The sequence below is a fragment of the Crotalus tigris genome, unplaced genomic scaffold (assembly GCF_016545835.1).
Source record: "Crotalus tigris isolate CLP2741 ecotype Arizona unplaced genomic scaffold, ASM1654583v1 scf7180000017690.20705106771:4171800, whole genome shotgun sequence".
Classification (NCBI taxonomy): Eukaryota; Metazoa; Chordata; class Lepidosauria; order Squamata; family Viperidae; genus Crotalus; species Crotalus tigris.
In genome coordinates this window covers 3,421,124-3,439,364 of record NW_024096569.1, presented here as the reverse complement: position 1 = coordinate 3,439,364, position 18,241 = coordinate 3,421,124, and the positions used below count along the sequence as shown (strand labels likewise).

The window sequence follows — 18,241 nt, the reverse complement described above, 5'->3', positions numbered from 1 at the left end:
AGGAAGGAGAAAGGAAGGAAGAGGATAAACGAGGAACGTAAAGGAGGAAGGAAGGAAGGGAATGAAGGAAGGAAGAGGAAGATAAAGGAGGAAGGAAGGAAGAGAATAAAGTGGAAAGGAAGGAAGAGAAAGATAAAGAAGGGGAAGGAAGGAGGAAAAGGATAAAGAAGGAAAGTAAAGGAGGAAGGAAAAGAGGATAAAGGGGGAGGAAGAGGATAAAGGATGAGGAAGGGAGAAAGAGGAAGATAAGGAAGAGGAATGTAAAGGAGGAAGAAGATTAAAGGAGGAAGGAAGGAATAAGATAAAGAAGGAGGAAGGAATGAAGAGAATAAAGGAGGAAGAAACGGGAGGATAAAGAAGGAGGAAGGAAGAGGATAAAGGACAAAGGGAGGAGGAGGATAAAGAAGGAAGGAAGGAGGAGGAAGAGAAAGGAAGAAGAGGATTAAAGGAAGAGGATGAAAGAAGAAGGAAGCAAGACGAGGACAAAGAAATAGAAATAATCTTCAGCTTATGACCAATACTGAGCCCAAGATTTCTGTTGCTAAATGAGACGGTTGTTGTGAGTTTTGCCCCATTTTACGAACTTTTTTCCCACCTTGGCTAAGCCAATCACTGTCGTTGTTAAGTTGGTAATTCAGTTGCAAAGCAAATCCAGCTTCCCCCCCCCCTTTGAATTTGCTTGTCAGAAGGTCGCAAAAGGGGGAATCGCGTGACTCCGGGACGCTGCAACCGTCGTAAATATGAGTCAGTCGCCAAGCCTCCAAAATTTCGATCACGACGGGGCTGTTGCGACGGTCATTAAGCACGAGAAAGGCTCCTCGGTCACTTTTCCCAGTGCCGTTGCGACTCTGAACGGTCGCCAAAAGAACGGCGGTAAAAAGTCGAGAACTTACCTGTAAAGTGGAATAAAAGTGGAATAATCTTATCACAAAGATAAGATTAAAAATTAAGAAATAAATGAACCATTTACCAATAAAGGGGCCGGGGGCTTCTGGACCAGCCTCTTGTTCTACGCCGAGGGTCCCACCCGGTTTGGGTGGGTCAGGAGGGAGAGAGACCCCGGGAACGACCCTGGTGGCGAAGGTCATCTCCACCGTGGTGGCCTGAAGTAGAAAACAGAGACAGGGCCCGGTAAATGTCCCTCCATCGAAGTAGCTCATCTTCCCTCATCCCTTAGCTCCAAATTCCCTCTCCGATCCTGTAAAGACAGGCACTCAACCAACAGGTCATCCCAAAAGTGCTTTTTTTTTTTCAGGAGGCCACTGGGCATCCTTGTTTTTTTTCTTGGGAGACGTTTCTCTTCTCGTCCCAGAAGCTTCTTCAGCTCTGAATGGAAGGATTTATATTCCTTTGCAGTCATCTGGTCATTTGCATTCTTTTAGAGCAGGGGTAGGCCACCTTGGCTCTTTCATGACTCGTGGACTTCAACTCCCAGAATTCCTGAGCCAGCCATGCTGAGGGAAAACGGAGAGGTTTCCAAGCTGAGCCATGCAGGCTCGGGAATTCTGGGAGTTGAAGTCCACGAGTCATAAAAGCCAAGGTTCCCCACCCGTGCCCTATATCAGGGGTCCTCAACCTTGGCAACTTTAAGACTCCTGGACTTCAACTCCCAGAATTCCTGAGCCAGCATGGCTCAGCTTGGAAACCTCCCTTTTCCCTCAGCATGGCTGACTCAGGAATTTTAGGAGTTGAAATCCACGAGTCATGAAGGGGCCAAAGTTTCCCTCATGCTGCCTCAGGAATTCTGGGAGTTGAAGTCCACTGTTGGGACCAAAGTTTCCCTCATGCTGTCTCAGGCAGAGGAATAAGGAACTGATTAGAGCTAGGCTAGGGCTAGGCAACCTTGGCTCTTTCATGACTCGTGGACTTCAACTCCCAGAATTCCTGAGCCAGCCATGCTGAGGGAAAAGGGAGAGGTTTCCAAGCTGAGCCATGCAGGCTCAGGAATTCTGGGAGTTGGTCCACGAATCATAAAAGAGCCAAGGTGGCCTAGCCCTGTTTTAGAGGATTGTTGAGGCCACTTGGAGGTTCATCTGTGTCCTCAGGGTCACCTGAATGGTGCAAACGGGTGTGGAGCCTTCTTGGGACTGTTCAAAGGACTGTGTGTACACAGATCTGTACACTGGGGAAACAACACAACCACTTCACAAACACATGGCCCACCAGAGAACAAACCCATCAGGACATGATTCAGCCTTTAGAAGACCATGGCCGCTCTTTTGAAGACAGCAAAGTCCACATTCTGGACAGAGAGGACCGCTGGCTTGAAAGGGGTCAAAGAGGCCATCTAAGGTCAAAACTGTACAGCCCTCCCTCAACAGAGGGGGAGGGACAAACACCATCTATCTCCAGTCTACCACACAGTCCTTTCAACAGTCCCAAGAAGGCTCCACACCCATTTGCACCACTCAGGAGACCCTGAGGACACCGATAAACCTCCAAATGGCCTCCACAATCCTCTAAAACAGGGGTAGGCAACACTGGCTCTTTTATGACTCGTGGACTTCAACTCCCAGAATTCCTGCCAGCATGAGGGAAACTTTGGTTTCTTCATGACTGGTGGACTTCAACTCCCAGAATTCCTGAGTCAGCCACGCTGAGGGAAAAGGGAGGTTTCCAAGCTGAGCCATGCAGGCTCAGGAATTCTGGGAGTTGAAGTCCACGAGTCATAAAAGAGCCAAGGTTGCCTACCCCTTTTATGACTCGTGGACTTCAACTCCCAGAATTCCTCAGCCAGCATGGGGGAACTATGGCTCCCTTGATGACTGGTGGACTTCAACTCCCAGAATTCCTGAGCCACCATGGCTCAGCTTGGAAATTTCTCCCTTTCCCCTCAGCATGGCTGGCTCAGGAATTCTAGGAGTTGAAGTCCACCAGTCATAAAAGAGCCAAGGTTGCTTACCCCTGCCCTAGACCAGAGGTGGGGAACGATGGCCCCTTTTTATGACTTGTGGACTTCAACTCCAGAATTCCTGAGCCAGCATGGCTCAGCTTGGAAACCTCTCCCTTTCCCCTCAGCGTGGCTGGCTCAGGAATTCTGGGAGTTGAAGTCCACCAGTCATAAAAAGGGGCCATCGTTCCCCACCTCTGGTCTAGGGCAGGGGTAGGCAACCTTGGCTCTTTTATGACTCGTAGACTTCAACTCCCAGAATTCCTGAGCCAGCATGAGGGAAACTTTGGCCCCTTCATGACTCGTGGACTTCAACTCCCAGAATTCCTGAGCCAGCATGAGGGAAACTTTGGCCCCTTCATGACTCGTGGACTTCAACTCCCAGAATTCCTGAGCCAGCATGGCTCAGCTTGGAAACCTCTCCCTTTCCCCTCAGCGTGGCTGGCTCAGGAATTCTGGGAGTTGAAGTCCACGAGTCATAAAAGAGCCAAGGTGGCCTAGCCCTGCTCTAAAAGAATACAAATGACCAGATGACTGCAAAGGAGTACAAATCCTTCCATTCCCCCACCCATCCAGTCAGAACCTGAAGAAGCTTCCTGGGATGAGAAGCGAAACGTCTTCAAAGAAAAAAGAAGGAAGTCCAGCTGCCTCCCGAAAAAAGAGCCCCCTTGGGGCAACCGTGCCCGCAGGCATTCAACAGGTCGAGCGTCTCCCCAGTCCGGCGGGCAGAGAATCGGACTGAATGGTGGGGGGGGGGCGAGCGGCTAAGGTCCCCTCCTCCCCGGGAGGCCCGTGGTCCTTGCACCCACCACCAGCAGCAGCTTCTCCACACATTCGGCCACCACGTTGTGAACGTGGCTGAGGTGGAAGTGGAGGTTGGCCCGGCCGACCAGCTGTTCTTGGCACAGCGGGCAATGGAACTTGGGCTGCACGGCATGCTGGGAAACGGTGTGGGCCCGCACGGCTTCGGCTGATTGGTCGGCGTAGTTGCAATAGGGGCAGCAGAAGACCTGGGCAGCGCGAGAAGAATTGAAAAGAGAAAAACCAGAAGCAATTAGAAAGGAGAGTAGCCGGAACACCAGAAAGGGTTCAAACGGATCAAGTCGCCCCCCCCCCCAAAAGCAGAGCTGGCTTCGATCAACCGCCATTTCCCAAGCCAAGATGGATCTGGGAGAGGCTGGGGAAAAAAAAGTCAAGATGGTGGCTGCAACTGGGTTGGTTTGTTTGTTTCTTTTTACATGCACCTGGCATGCAACAGCAAGGCTGGCTGGGGAATTCTGGGAGTTGAAGTCTACAAGTCTTCAAAGATCCCAGCGATAAGGTGATTGTCACAGCTGGTTAGAGTTGCCTGCCAGGGTCATGTACAAAAGACTTGGTTGGGTCCACAAGGAGGGAGGGAGGGAGGGAAGGAGGGAGGGAAGGAGGAAATGAAGGAAGGGACAGAAGAAGGGAGGCAGGGAAGGAAGGAGGGAGGGAAGGAAGGAGAGGGAGGAAATGAAGGGAAGGAGGGAGGGAAGGAAGGAATGAAAAGGACGGAAGAAGGGAGGGAGGCAGGGAGGGAGGGAAGGAAGGAAGGAGGGAAGCAGGGAGGGAGGGAAGGAAGGAGGGGATGAAGGAAAGGAAGGAGGGAAGAAGGGAGGGAGGGAGGAAGGGAAGGAAGGAGGGAGGGAGGAAATGAAGGGATGGAAGGAGGGAGGCAGGGAAGGAGGGAGGGAAGGAAGGAATGAAAAGGACGGAAGAAGGGAGGGAGGCAGGGAGGGAGGGAAGGAAGGAAGGAGGGAAGCAGGGAGGGAGGGAAGGAAGGAGGGAAGGAAGAACTGAAAAGGACGGAAGAAGGGAGGGAGGCAGGGAGGGAGGGAAGGAAGGAAGGAGGGAAGCAGGGAGGGAGGGAAGGAAGGAGGGAAGGAAGAACTGAAAAGGACGGAAGAAGGGAGGGAGGGAGGAAGGGAGGGAAGGAAGGGAGGGAAGGAGGGAGGGAGGAAATGAAGGGACAGAAGGAGGCGGGGAAGGAAGGAGGGAGGGAGGAAATGAAGGGATGGAAGGAGGGAGGCAGGGAAGGACGGAGGGAAGGAAGGAATGAAAAGGACGGAAGAAGGGAGGGAAGGAAGGAGGGAGGGAGGCAGGGAGGGAAGGAGGGAGGGAATGAAGGAAGGAGGGGATGGAGGAAAGGAGGGAGGGAGGGAAGGACAGAGGGAAGGAAATGAAAAGGATGGAAGAAGGGAGGGAGGGAGGGAGGGAATGAAGGAAGGAGGGAAGCAGGGATGAAGGAAAGGAAGGAGGGAGGGAAGGACGGAGGGAAGGAAGAAATGAAAAGGACAGAAGAAGGGAGGGAAGGAGGGAGGAGGGAAGCAGGGAGGGAGGGAAAAAAGGAGGAAAGGAGGGAGGGAAGGAAGGGACGAAAGAAGGGAGGGAAGGAAGGAGGGAGGGAAGGAAGGAGAGGGAGGAAATGAAGGGAAGGAAGGAGGGAGGGAAAGAAGGGGGAGGAGGGAGGGAGGGAAGGATGGACGGAAGGAGGGAGGGAGGGAATTCAGAGTTATTCTTAATCCACCACCTTAGAGCCAAGAGTTAATTTGTATTTTTGCTCAATTTGGAACACCAACGAGGCTTATCCCTCGCCCTTCTGCATAGTGGTTTTCCTTTAAAAAAAAAAAAAAAATCTTAAAACGACCGACCGACCGACAGAAGCTTGGAATCTGAACAAAAGCAGAGAGCAGTGGGCTTCCAGCTCCCCACCTGGACGTGACTGGTTGAACAAAGCCGGACTCCCGAAAAGGGCAAAACAAGGGCCATCATCCCCAGCCCCTGGATCCTCAGGCCCCTAGCCCACCCACCCCACCAGAAAGGCCGGCAATTAACGCCCAGCCCAGAAGGGCTCCAGAAGCTGAAAATATGAGCGGCCTTTTAAAACCCTTTGACGTGACAGAGCTCCTGTTATTAGTCGGTATAAAACTCCAATCCGTCATTATAATTTTAAACAGGAGGGGAAAAAGAAAGAAAGAAAGAAAGAAAGAAAGAAAGAAAGAAAGAAAGAAAGAAAGAAAGAAGGAAGGAAGGAAGGAAGAAAGAAAGAAAGATAGAAAGAAAAAAAGAAGGAAGGAAGGAAGGAAGGAAGGAAGGAAGGAAGGAAGAAAGAAAGAAAGAAAGAAAGAAAGAAAGAAAGAAAGAAAGAAAGAAAGAAAGAATCTCGGCTAGGCTGGCAGCCCCAGCGCCTGGCGCTCCTCTGATTAACCTCCTCCGTTCACAGTTGACTGCACCCAATTGGCGTTGCGTGGGCGAAGCACCTCTCTTGCCCCCCCTTTCCGCCTCCGCAGACAACGCTAATTAATTTTAGTCTTAATTCAGAAACATCTGCCCTCCTGCTGGGAGTCGGCAGGCAGACCTGTGCTACTTTCTGTGCATTTGGGGAAAGGGGCAAGGGGGGGGGGCGGTTAAGACCCTGCAGCCCGAAATCTGGGTGGAAGGCAGGCATGGGGGGGGGGGGGAACCGATGGTGAGAAGTGTTGTTAAGAAGGCTTCCCCTCTCCACAAAAACCCAAGAAACGGATCAACTTACCGTAGTGTCCCCCGCGCTGCCAGAAGCTGCCACTTCGGTCTCGTTGGAATCTGTGGAGGGGAAAAAAAAAACCACATTTGGCCAATAAAGGAGGGAGAAAGGAAGAAAGAAAGAAAGAAGGGAGGGAGGGAGGGAGGGAGGGAGAAAAGAAAAAAGAAAGAAAGAGGGAGGGAGGGAGGAAAGAAAGGAAAGAAATAAAGAAAGGAGGGAGGGAGGGAGGGAGGAAGGAAAAAAGAAAGAAAGAAGGAGGGAGGGAGGGAGGAAAGAAAGAGAAAGAAAAGAAAGAAAGAAAGAAAGAAAGAAAGAAAGAAAGAAAGAAAGAGGAAGAAAGATGGATGGGAGGGAGGGAGGGAGGGAGGGAGAGAATATGGAGAGTGAAGGGAAGGAGGAAGGAAGAAAAAGGAAGGAAGAAAAGAGGGAAGGAAGGAAATAGGAGTGGTAAGGGAGGAAGAAGGAGGAAAAAAGGGGAGGGAATAATGAGGGGTGGGAAGGAAGGAAGGATGGAAGGAAAGAAGAGGGAGGGAATAGGAAAGGAGGGAGGGAGGAAGGAAGAAAAAGGAACAAAGGGATGGGAATAGGGAAGGAAGGAAAAGAAAAAACGAAGAAAATAGGAGGGGGAGGGAGGAAGAAGGAAGGAAGAAAAAAGGAAGAAAGGGAAGGGAATAATGGGGGAGGTGAGAAGGATGGAAGAGGAGGGAATTGGGGAGGGAGGAGGAAGGAAGAAAGGGAAGGGAATAAGAGGAAGGAAGGAAGAAAATGAGGGGGAAGGGAGATAGAAGAAAAAAGAGAAGGGAATAATAGGGAGGGGGAGGTTGGGAGGAGGAAAGAAGAAAAAAAGGGAAGGGAAGAGAGGTGGGAAGGAAGAGAGAAAAAGAAAGAAAGGAAAGAAAAAAGAGAAAAAAGAAAGGCCACCAAGTGTGCAATTTGCATGAAGCTGGAAGGGTGGGTGCGGGGGAGAGATTGGGACTTGCAATTCTCCCCCCCCCCTCTCTCTCTCTCTCTCTCACACACACACACACACACACACACACACACACACGTAGTCCTCGGCTTACGACTTACGATTGAGCACCACATTTCTCTCGCTAAACAAGACACTCACTGAGGGGCTTTTGCCCCATTTTGCAACCTCACTGGCCACCGTTGTTCAAGTGAAGCCCTGCAGCACTTAAGTTAGTCACCCCGTCGTTAAGGGAGTCCAACTTTCCCCACTTAGACTTTGCCGGTTCAGAAGGGCCTCACGCGACCCCCCCCCCCAAGGAGTGCTGCCACCGTCACAAACACGAGTCAGTTGCCAAGCGTTCCGAATTTGGATCAGACGACCACGGGGAGACGCGGCAACGGCCGTTAAAGTGTGAGGAAAAAAACGGTTCTAACTTTCATCAGCGTCGTTGTAACTCTGAACGGTCGCTAAACGAACGGTTGTTAAGTCGAGAACTAGGCCCCAAACTGAAGCCACCCAAATCCTGGCTTGTTGTTCAGACCAGGATTGAGTAAAAACTCTCGGTGGGTTGAGGCTTCCCCCAATGGGGAGTCCCCACCGTGGGGTTTTTTGGGGGGGGTCATCACCCCCTCTTCCCCAGAGGAGGACAAAGAAAGATCCATCTTTCATTGATTGACACAAAATGCCTCAGGTTTCCAACTCACGATTCGTTTAGCGACCGTTTCGAAGTGACAACGGCACCAGAAAAAACTGATTCACGATCGTTTTTCCACATTGACGACCGTTGCAGCATTGCCACGGTCATTGTGATCAAAATTCAGATGCTCGGCGACCGGTTCGTATTTACGACGGTGGCCAGCGTCCCGGGGTTATGTGATTCCCCCTTTTTGCGGCAAAGTCAATGGGGAGAGGGGGATCAGCTTCATTTAACAACCGGGTTATGAATTTATCAACTGCGGTGATTTTTACTTAATCACAGAGGGAAGCCAGGTCGTAAAAGGGGGCACCATTCGCTTCGCAGACGTCTCGCTTAGCGACAGAAATCTGGAGCTCGGTTGTGGTCGTAAGTAGAGGACTACCTGTATGGGGCGCGTGGGTTGCATTAACCCATGGAGTTACTCACCAGCGATCCACGTTTTATTCTGCTTTTCTCTTTCAGGGGTTAAGCTATCCAGGACAGATTCCTTCCCTGGAAACGGAGACAACAAAGTGGGAATCAAGGTAAATTTGAAAAGACAGAAGCGAAGTTCTCCCAAACTAACACAGGTCGTTCCTCAACGTACAACAGTTCATTTAGCGACCACTCAAAGTTAAAACCCCAGTGGGAAAAAAAAGGGACTTATCATTTTTCCCCCTTACGACCGTTGCAGCGTCATGTGATTTACCTCCTGGCAACTGGTTCATACTTACGACGACTGCAGCATCCCCGCGATCATGTGATCAAAATAGGATGCTTGGAAACTAGTCAGTATTTATGACGGTCGCAGTGTCCCCGGGGGCCATGTGACCCCCTTTCGCGACCTGTCTAGCAAAGTCAAACGGGGGAAGCCAGATTCGTGTTAACCACCGGGTTACTCATGTATCAACTGCAGTGATTCGCTTAAGGACGGTAGCAGGAAAGGTTGTAAAAGGGGGCAAAACTCGCTTAACCAACGTCTCGCTTAGCAGCAGAAATTCGGGATTCACTTATGGGGTCGTTAAGATGGGGACGACCTGTAGCGGGTGGTTTTCCAATGTGCTGGAAGTACCATCCCCCCATCTTCCTGGAACTTGTAACCCGGTCTGGGTTTGCGCCCACTTCCCTAAGGCATCAAACCAAGTTTGCATAAGCTAACATGTCTTGTCCTGTCTTTCACCATCCAGGGGGCCTGGAAGACCACAAACTCGAAAAGATGCCAAAAGAGAGAGAGAGAGAGAGAGAGAGAGAGAGAGAGAGAGAGAGAGAGAGAGAGGGCGGGAATCCCATCCAGAAGGCTGTGGAAAAACCTGAATGACGCACGATGCAGGATTTTATCCTCATCGGCGACTAATTAAACTCTCAACCTGAGTGGGATCGTTAATATTGAACGGGCTGGCCTCCCTGGCCGATAGACGCAGCCCGGCTACCATCGGCAACTCAATTAACACCGCTCAATACGCCCGCCAGGTTACAAAGACCCCCATTTCTCACTGACAAGGAGCTAGTCCCCCTCACAACACGTACGGCTCGCCGTGGAGAATTCCTGCATCCCTAAGCCCGCCCGGGTCCCGTTCAGTCGCGGCTTTAGCCTGGACGCGCCGCCGTTCTCTCCGGCCGCCCCTTCACCTCTTCTGCAAAAGGTGACATCTTTGGCCCATGGTCCTGAGCCATCACTCCGCTTTCAATCACGCGTGCCCACTGGCAACCCCTCCCCTCTATTTTTTTTTTTTTAAAAAAATTCCCGTCCTGCTGATCCCTGTTGACTTCCGCTGCCAGGTAAGCACGCAAGGTCAGGTGGATTGCAACCAATAAATCAGAGCTGGGAAGATGGCCAATAGCTACCGCTTGGATAGGGTTCCCCAGTACGGGAAGGGGGGGGAGAAGGGGGTGGGTGGGCAGCCTCAGCTGGGCGAGGGAGAAATATATATATCTTTCCTTCCACCCCCTCCCCTTCATCATCTCCCCGGCAGTGGTCTGCCTACATATCTCGGTCTCATTTCTCTTCTCCTTCATTCTTCCTGCAGGTTGCTAGGCAACCTCCCCCAGTAGCTGTCATAATCCATTATGAAGCTGGGGGGGGGCACGGAGAGAAGGAGGCTGGCGGGGGCTGGAAGAGAGGAGGAAGAACGGGGACGCACCACGCTCAGCGGTTCTGCACTCCAACATCCACGGAGCGAGACCCGGAGTTAAACACTCAGCAGGCTTAAGAAATTGCACAGTGTTTGCTACCCCCTGGGGAGGGGGGGTCTCAATTCCCACCCACCCTCAGGAACGAGAACGTGTCCCCTTCTGCAGACCTCCTCATGGGAACGCGCTTGTGGGTCCTTTCCCGCTGCTCCCCACCCATCAATCTCCCTCAAACTCGACTCTTCGCGTCCGTTGGGACCCAACGGCCGTCGGCGTGGCCCACGGCGTCATCCCGCCTGTGATCCGAGCGGCGCGGCGGTTACCTGCGGTGTTGGCGGGCACGAAGCAGACGTATCTTTCGAGACCCAACGTGCCTTCGCCGTTCTGCAGTAGCTGGAGGCGCCACTGGCCGTGAGCCTCGCGGTGCTGGGGCGAGCGTAAATGCTGGATCATGGCCAGGCGGCTGGGCGCGTCCGTGTTGCACAGGAGGCAGCGGAACTGCGTGGGTTCGGAGGCGGGCAGGGGTGACGAGGTGGTCTCCATTTCCAGAAGGAACTAGGGGCGAAGCGAGAAAGGGATTGCACGTTCTTAAGAGAACAGCCCTGTGTCTTCCCCATCAGCATTCCTAGTGGTACTGGTTTCCTAGTGAGACTACTGGTCTGTCCCCTTTTCTCCATACCCGCTTTGGACTTAAACCTCCTTATAGAGGCCTTCATCTCTACCCCTTTCTAGAATAGGGCTGGAAGGGACCTTGGAGGTCTTCTAGTCCAACCCCCCCTTGTTCAAACACGAGAGACTGTACTAATTCCGGCCAACAGGCTGTCTGATCTTTTCTTAAAAACCTCTAGTGATGGAGCACCCAGAAATTCCGGAAGCAAGCTGTTCCACTGATTGATTAATTGTTCTCGCTGTCAGGACATCTTTCCTGGGTTGGCTTTCTCTTTAATGATCTGTTTTCCAAAAGGACCAGAAGGCAGAAGAAGAAACCACGGAAGGAAACGAATCAAGGAGAGAAGCAACCTGGAAAGAAGGAGAAACTTCCTCACAGTGAGAACAATTAACCAGTCCAATGGCTTTGCCTTCAGTACTTGTGGGTGTTCCATCGTTGGAGGCTTTTAGGAAGAGACTGGACAGCCACTTGTCGGAAATGGTGTAGCAGGGGTTCCCAACCGGGGGTGTGAGACGATATTCCAGGGGTTTTGAAAACGAGGGTTTTTAAAATTGTAGTGTATATTTCGTAATTCGTTGCTGTTATTTCGAACTTTTGTAAGGGGGTGCGAGAATATATCAGAAGCGTTCGAGGGGTGCGGGGTATAGAAAAGGTTGGGAGCCGCTGTGGTATAGAGTCTCCTGCTTGAGTAGGGGGTTGAACTAGAACAGGGGTCCCGAACCCCTGGTCCGTAGACCGGTACTGGGCTGTGGCATACCAGCAACTGGTCTGCACAAACAAGCCCCATCCGCGAGACGCAGGCAGCACACAAAACCACGCATCCTCCGGTCCGCGGACAAACCTCTCTCCACGGAACCGGTCCCTGGTGCCCAAAAGGTTGGGGATCTCTGGACTAGAAGACCTCCAAGATACCTTCCAACTTTTTTTGTTATCTTCCACCCGTTACTTCCTCGTCCTGCCTTCAGTGCTTTTGAGAATAGCTCAACTCCCTCTTCTTTGGGGCAGCCCCTGAGATATTGGAGCACTGCTATCATGTCCCCCCTCGTCCTTCTCTTCATTAGACTAGACATCCCCAATTCCAGCAACTGTTCCTTGCATGTTTTAGCCTCCAGTCCTCTAAACATCTGTGTTGCTCTTCTCTGCACTTTTTCGAGGGTTCAAATTCAACCTAATCAATGTCCTTTGGGGACAGCTGCTGCACCTCTTTTCAGTAACACTTGTACAGGCAGTCCTCGACTTACAACAGTTGTAAGTCCGTTTGAAGTTACAGCAGCACTGAAAAAAAAGTGACCTATGACCGTGTTTCACATGTCCGTTGCAGCATCCCCACGGTCAGGTAATTCTACATTATTCGGATGCTTGAGAACTGGCTCATGTTTAAGACGGTTGCCGTGTTCCTGGGGGTCACGTGACTCTCTTTTGTGACCTTCCACCGAGCAAAGCCCACGGGGGAATATCAGATTCACTTAACAACTGTGTGTCTAAGTTTAACAACTGCAGCGATTCGCTTAGCGAACGTGGCAAGGAAAGCCGTAAAACGGGACAAAACTCGCTCGGTCTACGTCTCACTTAGCAACCTAAATTCTGGGCTCCATCGTGGTCATAAGCCGAGGACTACCTCTACCGACTATTATTCTCCATCCTATTTTTCTCTGCCTCCTGCCCCATTTTGGTACCTTATAACCTTGCAGGGCTTCCTGGTGGCCGCTGCCCGCCGCGTGAAGTTGAATTTTTTCCTTGCTGTTGGTCTCATATTCACACAGGTTGCAATGCAGGTGAAGGGGCGGTCCCAGCGGCAGCTCCACCCCCAGGTGTGCACTCAAGCTGCCCCCTTCTCGCAGGTGAGCGGCCAGCTGGTATTTCAAGGCGTGCTTGTCGGTCTTCAGGTGAAGCTGGAAGTTGGCTTTCAACTGGGTGCCGTACGCGCAGAGGCGACAGCGGTGCAGGTCCCCGGAAATTTCTTTCCATTCCACTTCGGGCAGGGAGCGTGGGGCGGAGGCGTGCCGCAGGAGGGCGTCCAGGCTGTCTGTGCTGAAGACTTGGCACACCAGGCAGCTGAACAATCTCTGGGGGGCCAGCGGATCGGGTCCAGATTGGGCTGGTGGTGAGGAGGGGGGAGCAGGTTCAGGAGAGAGAGAGGTGGGGGCTGCAGAGACGAGAAACAAAGTGGGCATTGTGAGTTTCGGGTATCTACAGGGCAGGGTTTCCCAACCGTGGGAACTTTTCAGATGTATGGACTTCAACTCCCAGAATACTGGGAGTTGGTCCACACTTCTTAAAGTTCCCACGGTTGGGAAACCCTGCTATGAAGGAGTGAGAATTATGAGGAAAGTATGGCTCAATGGTTAGAATGCAATATTGCAGGCTAAGTCACTGCTCACTGCCAGCAGTTCTATCCTGACCGACTCAAGGTTGACTCAGCCTTCCATCCTTCCAAGTAAAATGAGGACCTAGATTGTTGGGGTAATAGGCCGACTCTGTAAAGCAGTGATTCTCAACCTTTTTAATGCCGCGACCCCCAACCGGTCGTAAGTCGAGGACTACTCAACTGGTGCAGCACCGTTTGCAGAATGGGACTTTTGGCGGGCTCAGCAGGGCAGAGACAGCCTGGACAATTCTTATTGGGTTTTGAAAGCCAATAGAATTAGACTCTATTCAAGAGAGTCTATTCTATTCGCTTTCAAAAGCCAATAGAATAAAAGGGAGTAGCACAGCTAAGGAAAAGGGGGGGAAAATGGCGGACTGGGTTGTTTGGCGACCCCCGTGAAATGGTCGTTCGACCCCAAATGGGGTCCCGACCCACAGGTTGAGAACCACTGCTGTAAAGACTAGAGAAGGCTGTAAAGCACTATGAAGGGGTACATATGTGCTATTTGCTAAACTACTTAAAAATTGAGGTTGGTACCGCAGCATCGAAAAGCAAGTTGGATTATAACACATAACGTTGCATAGACATGATGTCCACGGATGTAAAAGAGAGACAAATCAAGATGTCAGTGGAGATTCTGAAGTAATGGTGGACCATGGATGAACCACAGGACAGGGAATACAGTCAAGCTTAGGGTCCTCGTGGGCAAAACCATGAGGTCCATATGGACATCAGGAATGGTGTCCACTAGGGAAGGTTCTTACCTGCCCCCAAGGTAGCCATCTTCCGGCCTGCTGCACTGAGATGTTGGAAGCCTCCGTTGAGCAAGAGTGGGGGTTGTTCCATGGGTTTGTCTGCCCGCAGAGGTGGGTTGCTCCCCGCGTGGGCCTGGTGGGGATGAGAGTGGTGGGCATGGCCCAGACCCTGTGCCCCATAAAATGGAAAGAGCTCGGGCTGAGCCTTGCCTCCAGGAGGAGTCTGAGGTTGTCCCAGAAGTCCCGGTAGGGTCAATGGCAGCCCTTGATGGAGCAACAACATGTTCTGCATGTGCTTCTCGGACGTCATGTGAATCCGTAAGTTACGGGAGATGTTAGTCTCGTAACTGCACACCTTGCATTGCCAGGACGACTTGCCTTTCGACTCCTTCTCCTCAGGGGAAGACGGGGAAGGCGCCACCGGAGGAGCCACCGGTGATCCGCTGCCTCCCGTGGCTTGGTAGCCCTGTAGGTTCGCCAGGTGTTTATCGGATTGCATATGGATGCTGAGGTTGCCCTTTGTAGTGGTGGAGTAATTGCAGGCCTCACAGCGGTAGGGTTTGTAACCGCAGTTGTAGCTCTCACCGCGGGCCAGTCGTGGGTGGGGACCGCCGGTACTACAGTAGGCGCAGTGGCTGTTGTTCTCCGGATGTTTCTCCTTCATGTGCACGTCCAGAGTCTGCTGGTACTTGTAATGCCAGTTGCATTTGGGACACTTGAGTGTCTTGCAGGAGTTGCGCGAATGCAGGAGCGACATGTGGCCCGACAAAGTCAACCCCGAGTACGCCATCGCCGTAAAATCTTCCCCGAAGCTAAGCGACGGTCCTCCTCCACCGTTGTGGCTGTTGTTCCCAAGTCCGTTGTTGACCTCAAACCCAACCGTCGCCACTTCGTTGGCCATCCCTACACTACTCAGGCTATCCGACAAGTCGGTGGGGCTGATGTCGCGGGCCAGCCCAATGCACGTCCGGTTGGTGTCACTGGGAACGCTGTTGGCTTTGGGAACGGACTCGGCTCTGCTGATCTCGTCTGCTAGGTCCACACGAGGGACCTTGTGTATCGGTCCTTCTTTCGGGAGCTTGTCGTTGGTCATGTCCTTGTTGACGTCCTCCTGGGGTGGCCCCGTGTGGTCAGAATTTGGGGCTTTGCTCAGCGGTGTCTCTGAGGGAGCGGCGTTAGCAGCCAAAGGTGCGCTTGATGTAGCTGGTGAACTTTGGTCTGGAAGCAGTTCCTTCTCTTTTTTTCTTTCATCCAGTTGTGCCGCCACCTCCTTCTCCTCCTCCTCTTCCTTCTCCTTCTTCTCTTCTCGTTCCTCCTCCATGGACCTGATTGCCCAGTGCGTGCCGCCGACCCTTGAATCTTTGGTATCTGATGGCTCGCATCGTCTTTCTGGGCTCTTCTCGTTTTCCTCCTCCTCTTCCTCCTCCTCCTCCTCCTCTTTTACATTCACCCATCTGCTACACATTCTGGCATTGAGGTCTGCCTTGGTGATGGGGTTATTTGGTTCTAGGAAGCCCAGGTCGGTGCCCTGGAGCACAGCCGAAGCCCCTCCATCCAAGTCCTGGTGTTCCTCGTTGCTGAGCTGCACGTCGTGCACCGTGCGGGCATGAGACGCCAAGGTGCGGCCCTGGTTGAATGAGAGGCGGCATGTCAGGCAGAGCCAGAGAGGACCCCCTGGCATCGTCTTGTCTCGGCCATGGGGGGCTTCCTCATTCTCCACGGGGGAAGTGGGGTCATCTTTGGATTTGGTGGCAGCGTTTTTGGCAGATGTACTTTGAGCTGGGGCGCCAGCCAGTCGGTAACTGTAGAAGGCGCCTTGAGGGATCACCTCGCCTGGCGCTGAGGTATTCTGAGACATTTGGTCAGCAGACATAAAGCCTTGGTTAGGACCTCCACTGTCCTGGATGTGGAGAATGGACACTTGAGGAGTGGCGGTGACGGGGGAGCCCTTTGGTAAGAGAACGTGGCCACTAGCGAGGAGGTACGCCGAGCCGTCGGGAGCAAAGAAGAGCTGGGCCTCGCGCCCACCGTCCTCGTCTCTGTGGTCTTGCGGCTGGACCCCATCTTCGGCCAGCGGCAGGTCTAGAGGGAAAAGGGGCGGATTTGGCAAGGATGAGCTGGGATCCTCTTGGAGCTGTGAGGTGGATGAGATGGCGGCGGGGAACTTGGCCAAGCTGAGCGCGGAGGCTTGCGCACTGGCGCAGGGTCTCATGACGACGTCATCAGGAGAGGGCGAGGGGGAAGAGGAAGGATCCCAGAGGGGGGGTTCTTTGGTGGGTGGCAAGGCAGGAGAGCCCTGAGCAGGCCGACCCGCGGCCCGGTCATCCTGTCCGTCTGCCGGGGGGACAGCAGTGGAGGAGTGGGAGGAGGAAGAGGAGGAGGAGTTAGAGGGGGCGTCCATGGCGGTGCAGGCGGGAGGAGTGCGGAGGGATCATCTCAGCACAGGAGCCGAGACCCTGCAGAGAAAACAAAAGAAGTCAAGCACGTGTGAATCCCACCCTGTCACAAGAGGACAAAACGGTCCTTTACTCTAATACGCATTTAGCGTTGTGGCTAATACAGCTAGCAATCTGTCCGAGGAACACAGGAATCTTAGGAAGTGTTACAGATAACCCTTGACGTACAACAATTCGTTTCGTGACTATCCAAAGTTACAACAGCACTGAAAGAAAGGGACTTATGGCCATTGTTCACACTTACGACCGTTGCAGCACCCTCACGGTCACGTAATCAAAATGCTTCCCAACTGACTCATATTTATGACGGTTGCAGTGTCGTCCCTTTTTGCGACGTTCTGAGAAGTAAAGTCAACGGGGAAACAACTGTGGCAAGCTTGTAAAACCAGACACGGCTCACATCACGACCGCCTTGCTTAATAATGGATTTTCCAATACAGGTAGTCCTCGAACTTACAACAGTTCGTTTAGTGACCGTCCAAAGTTACAATGGCCCTGAAAAAAGCGACGTACGACCGTTTTTCAGAGTTACCACCTTTGGTCACGTGATCAAAATTCAGACACTTGGCAACCAGTTGTATTTAGGAGGACTGCTGTGTCCCAAGGGTCACGTGATCCCCTTTTGCGACCTTCCGACAAGGAATGGAGAAGCCGGATTCACTTAACAACCGGAATACTAACTTAACAACGGCACTGATTCACTTAACAACCGTGGCAAGTTGTAAAATGAGACACGGCTCGCATGACAACCGCCTTGCTTAACAACGGTTTTTCTGGTAGCGATTGTCGTAAGTTGAGGACTGCCTGTAGGGGAAAAAACTGTTCCTTACAGAGATTTGCAATGCAAATTAACACCCACTGACAACTGATAAGATGAGGACTGGCCCACTGTTGTACAAGTTGTACAACACTGTTATACGAGGTGTATATTTTCTGATTGTCCGCAAGGTGTTCAGACCTGTGTATTTTCACTCCTACGCACAGTTCCTTAGTTCTTCAGGTAGTCCTCGACTTAACAACAGTTTGTTTAGTGACTGTTCAAAGTTACGGCAATGAAAAAATGTAACTTACAACTGTTTTTCACTCTTACGACCGTTGTACCATCCCCAAGGGTCACGTGATCCGAATTCAGACACTTGGCGGCTGGCTCATATTTATGATAGTCGCAGCATCCCGGGGTCACGTGACCCCCTTTTGCGACCATGTGACAAGAAGAGTCAATGGGGGAAGCCAGATTCACTTAACAACCGTGTCAATAACTTAACAACTGCAGGGATTCACTACTGTGGCAAAAAAAGGGCGGGAAAATGGACCGTAAACGCTGTAAAACTCAATTAACGTATATATCTCATTTAGCAACAGAAATGTTGGGCACAAACGTGATACTAAGTCGAGGACCGCCTGTAGTTTATCCTTTTTATAAAGTGATAAAATTAACCTTGAGCAGAATTCAGTTCAGTTTCTCGGTTTAGGATTATTCATGACCACCTCAGTTTCCCTTGCGGCTTTTGGGAAAAATTAATTGCCCACTCCGGATTTAAAGCCCTTCCTAGGATTGTCCAGATGAATCTAAAACTGAGCAAAAGCAGTCCCCGACTTACGACTTCAACTGAACCCAGAATTTCCATTGCTAAGCAAGACGGTTGAGTTTTGCCCCATTTTATAACCTTTCTTGTCATGGTCATTAACTGAATCCCTGCCATTGTTAGTAAACCCCGTCGTTATCTGGCTTCTACACTTTGTTTGTCAGAAGATGAGCAATCACATGACCCCGGCACACTGCAACCGTCATAAATACGA

The 18,241-nt window shown here is 51.8% G+C and overlaps 1 protein-coding gene across 4 annotated transcripts in view; it reads right to left on the bottom strand.

Moving 5' to 3' along the window:
* ZFHX2 (zinc finger homeobox 2) overlaps positions 1 to 18,241 on the bottom strand; it is a 42,244-nt gene that overhangs the window by 9,500 nt on the left and 14,503 nt on the right. For 3 of the 4 annotated variants that reach the window (XM_039338098.1, XM_039338101.1, XM_039338100.1), the window contains exons 2-8: positions 13,995 to 16,441; positions 12,539 to 13,008; positions 10,516 to 10,747; positions 8,510 to 8,575; positions 6,444 to 6,493; positions 3,700 to 3,900; positions 971 to 1,103 (exon numbers count right to left, since the gene is read on the bottom strand). In XM_039338098.1, the coding sequence (XP_039194032.1) occupies positions 971 to 1,103; positions 3,700 to 3,900; positions 6,444 to 6,493; positions 8,510 to 8,575; positions 10,516 to 10,747; positions 12,539 to 13,008; positions 13,995 to 16,386 (3,544 nt within the window). In that variant the 5' untranslated portion in view covers positions 16,387 to 16,441. Of the gene's footprint in view, positions 1 to 970; positions 1,104 to 3,699; positions 3,901 to 6,443; positions 6,494 to 8,509; positions 8,576 to 10,515; positions 10,748 to 12,538; positions 13,009 to 13,994; positions 18,237 to 18,241 lie in introns of those variants that run through there. The other variant, XM_039338099.1, reaches the window with a different exon arrangement.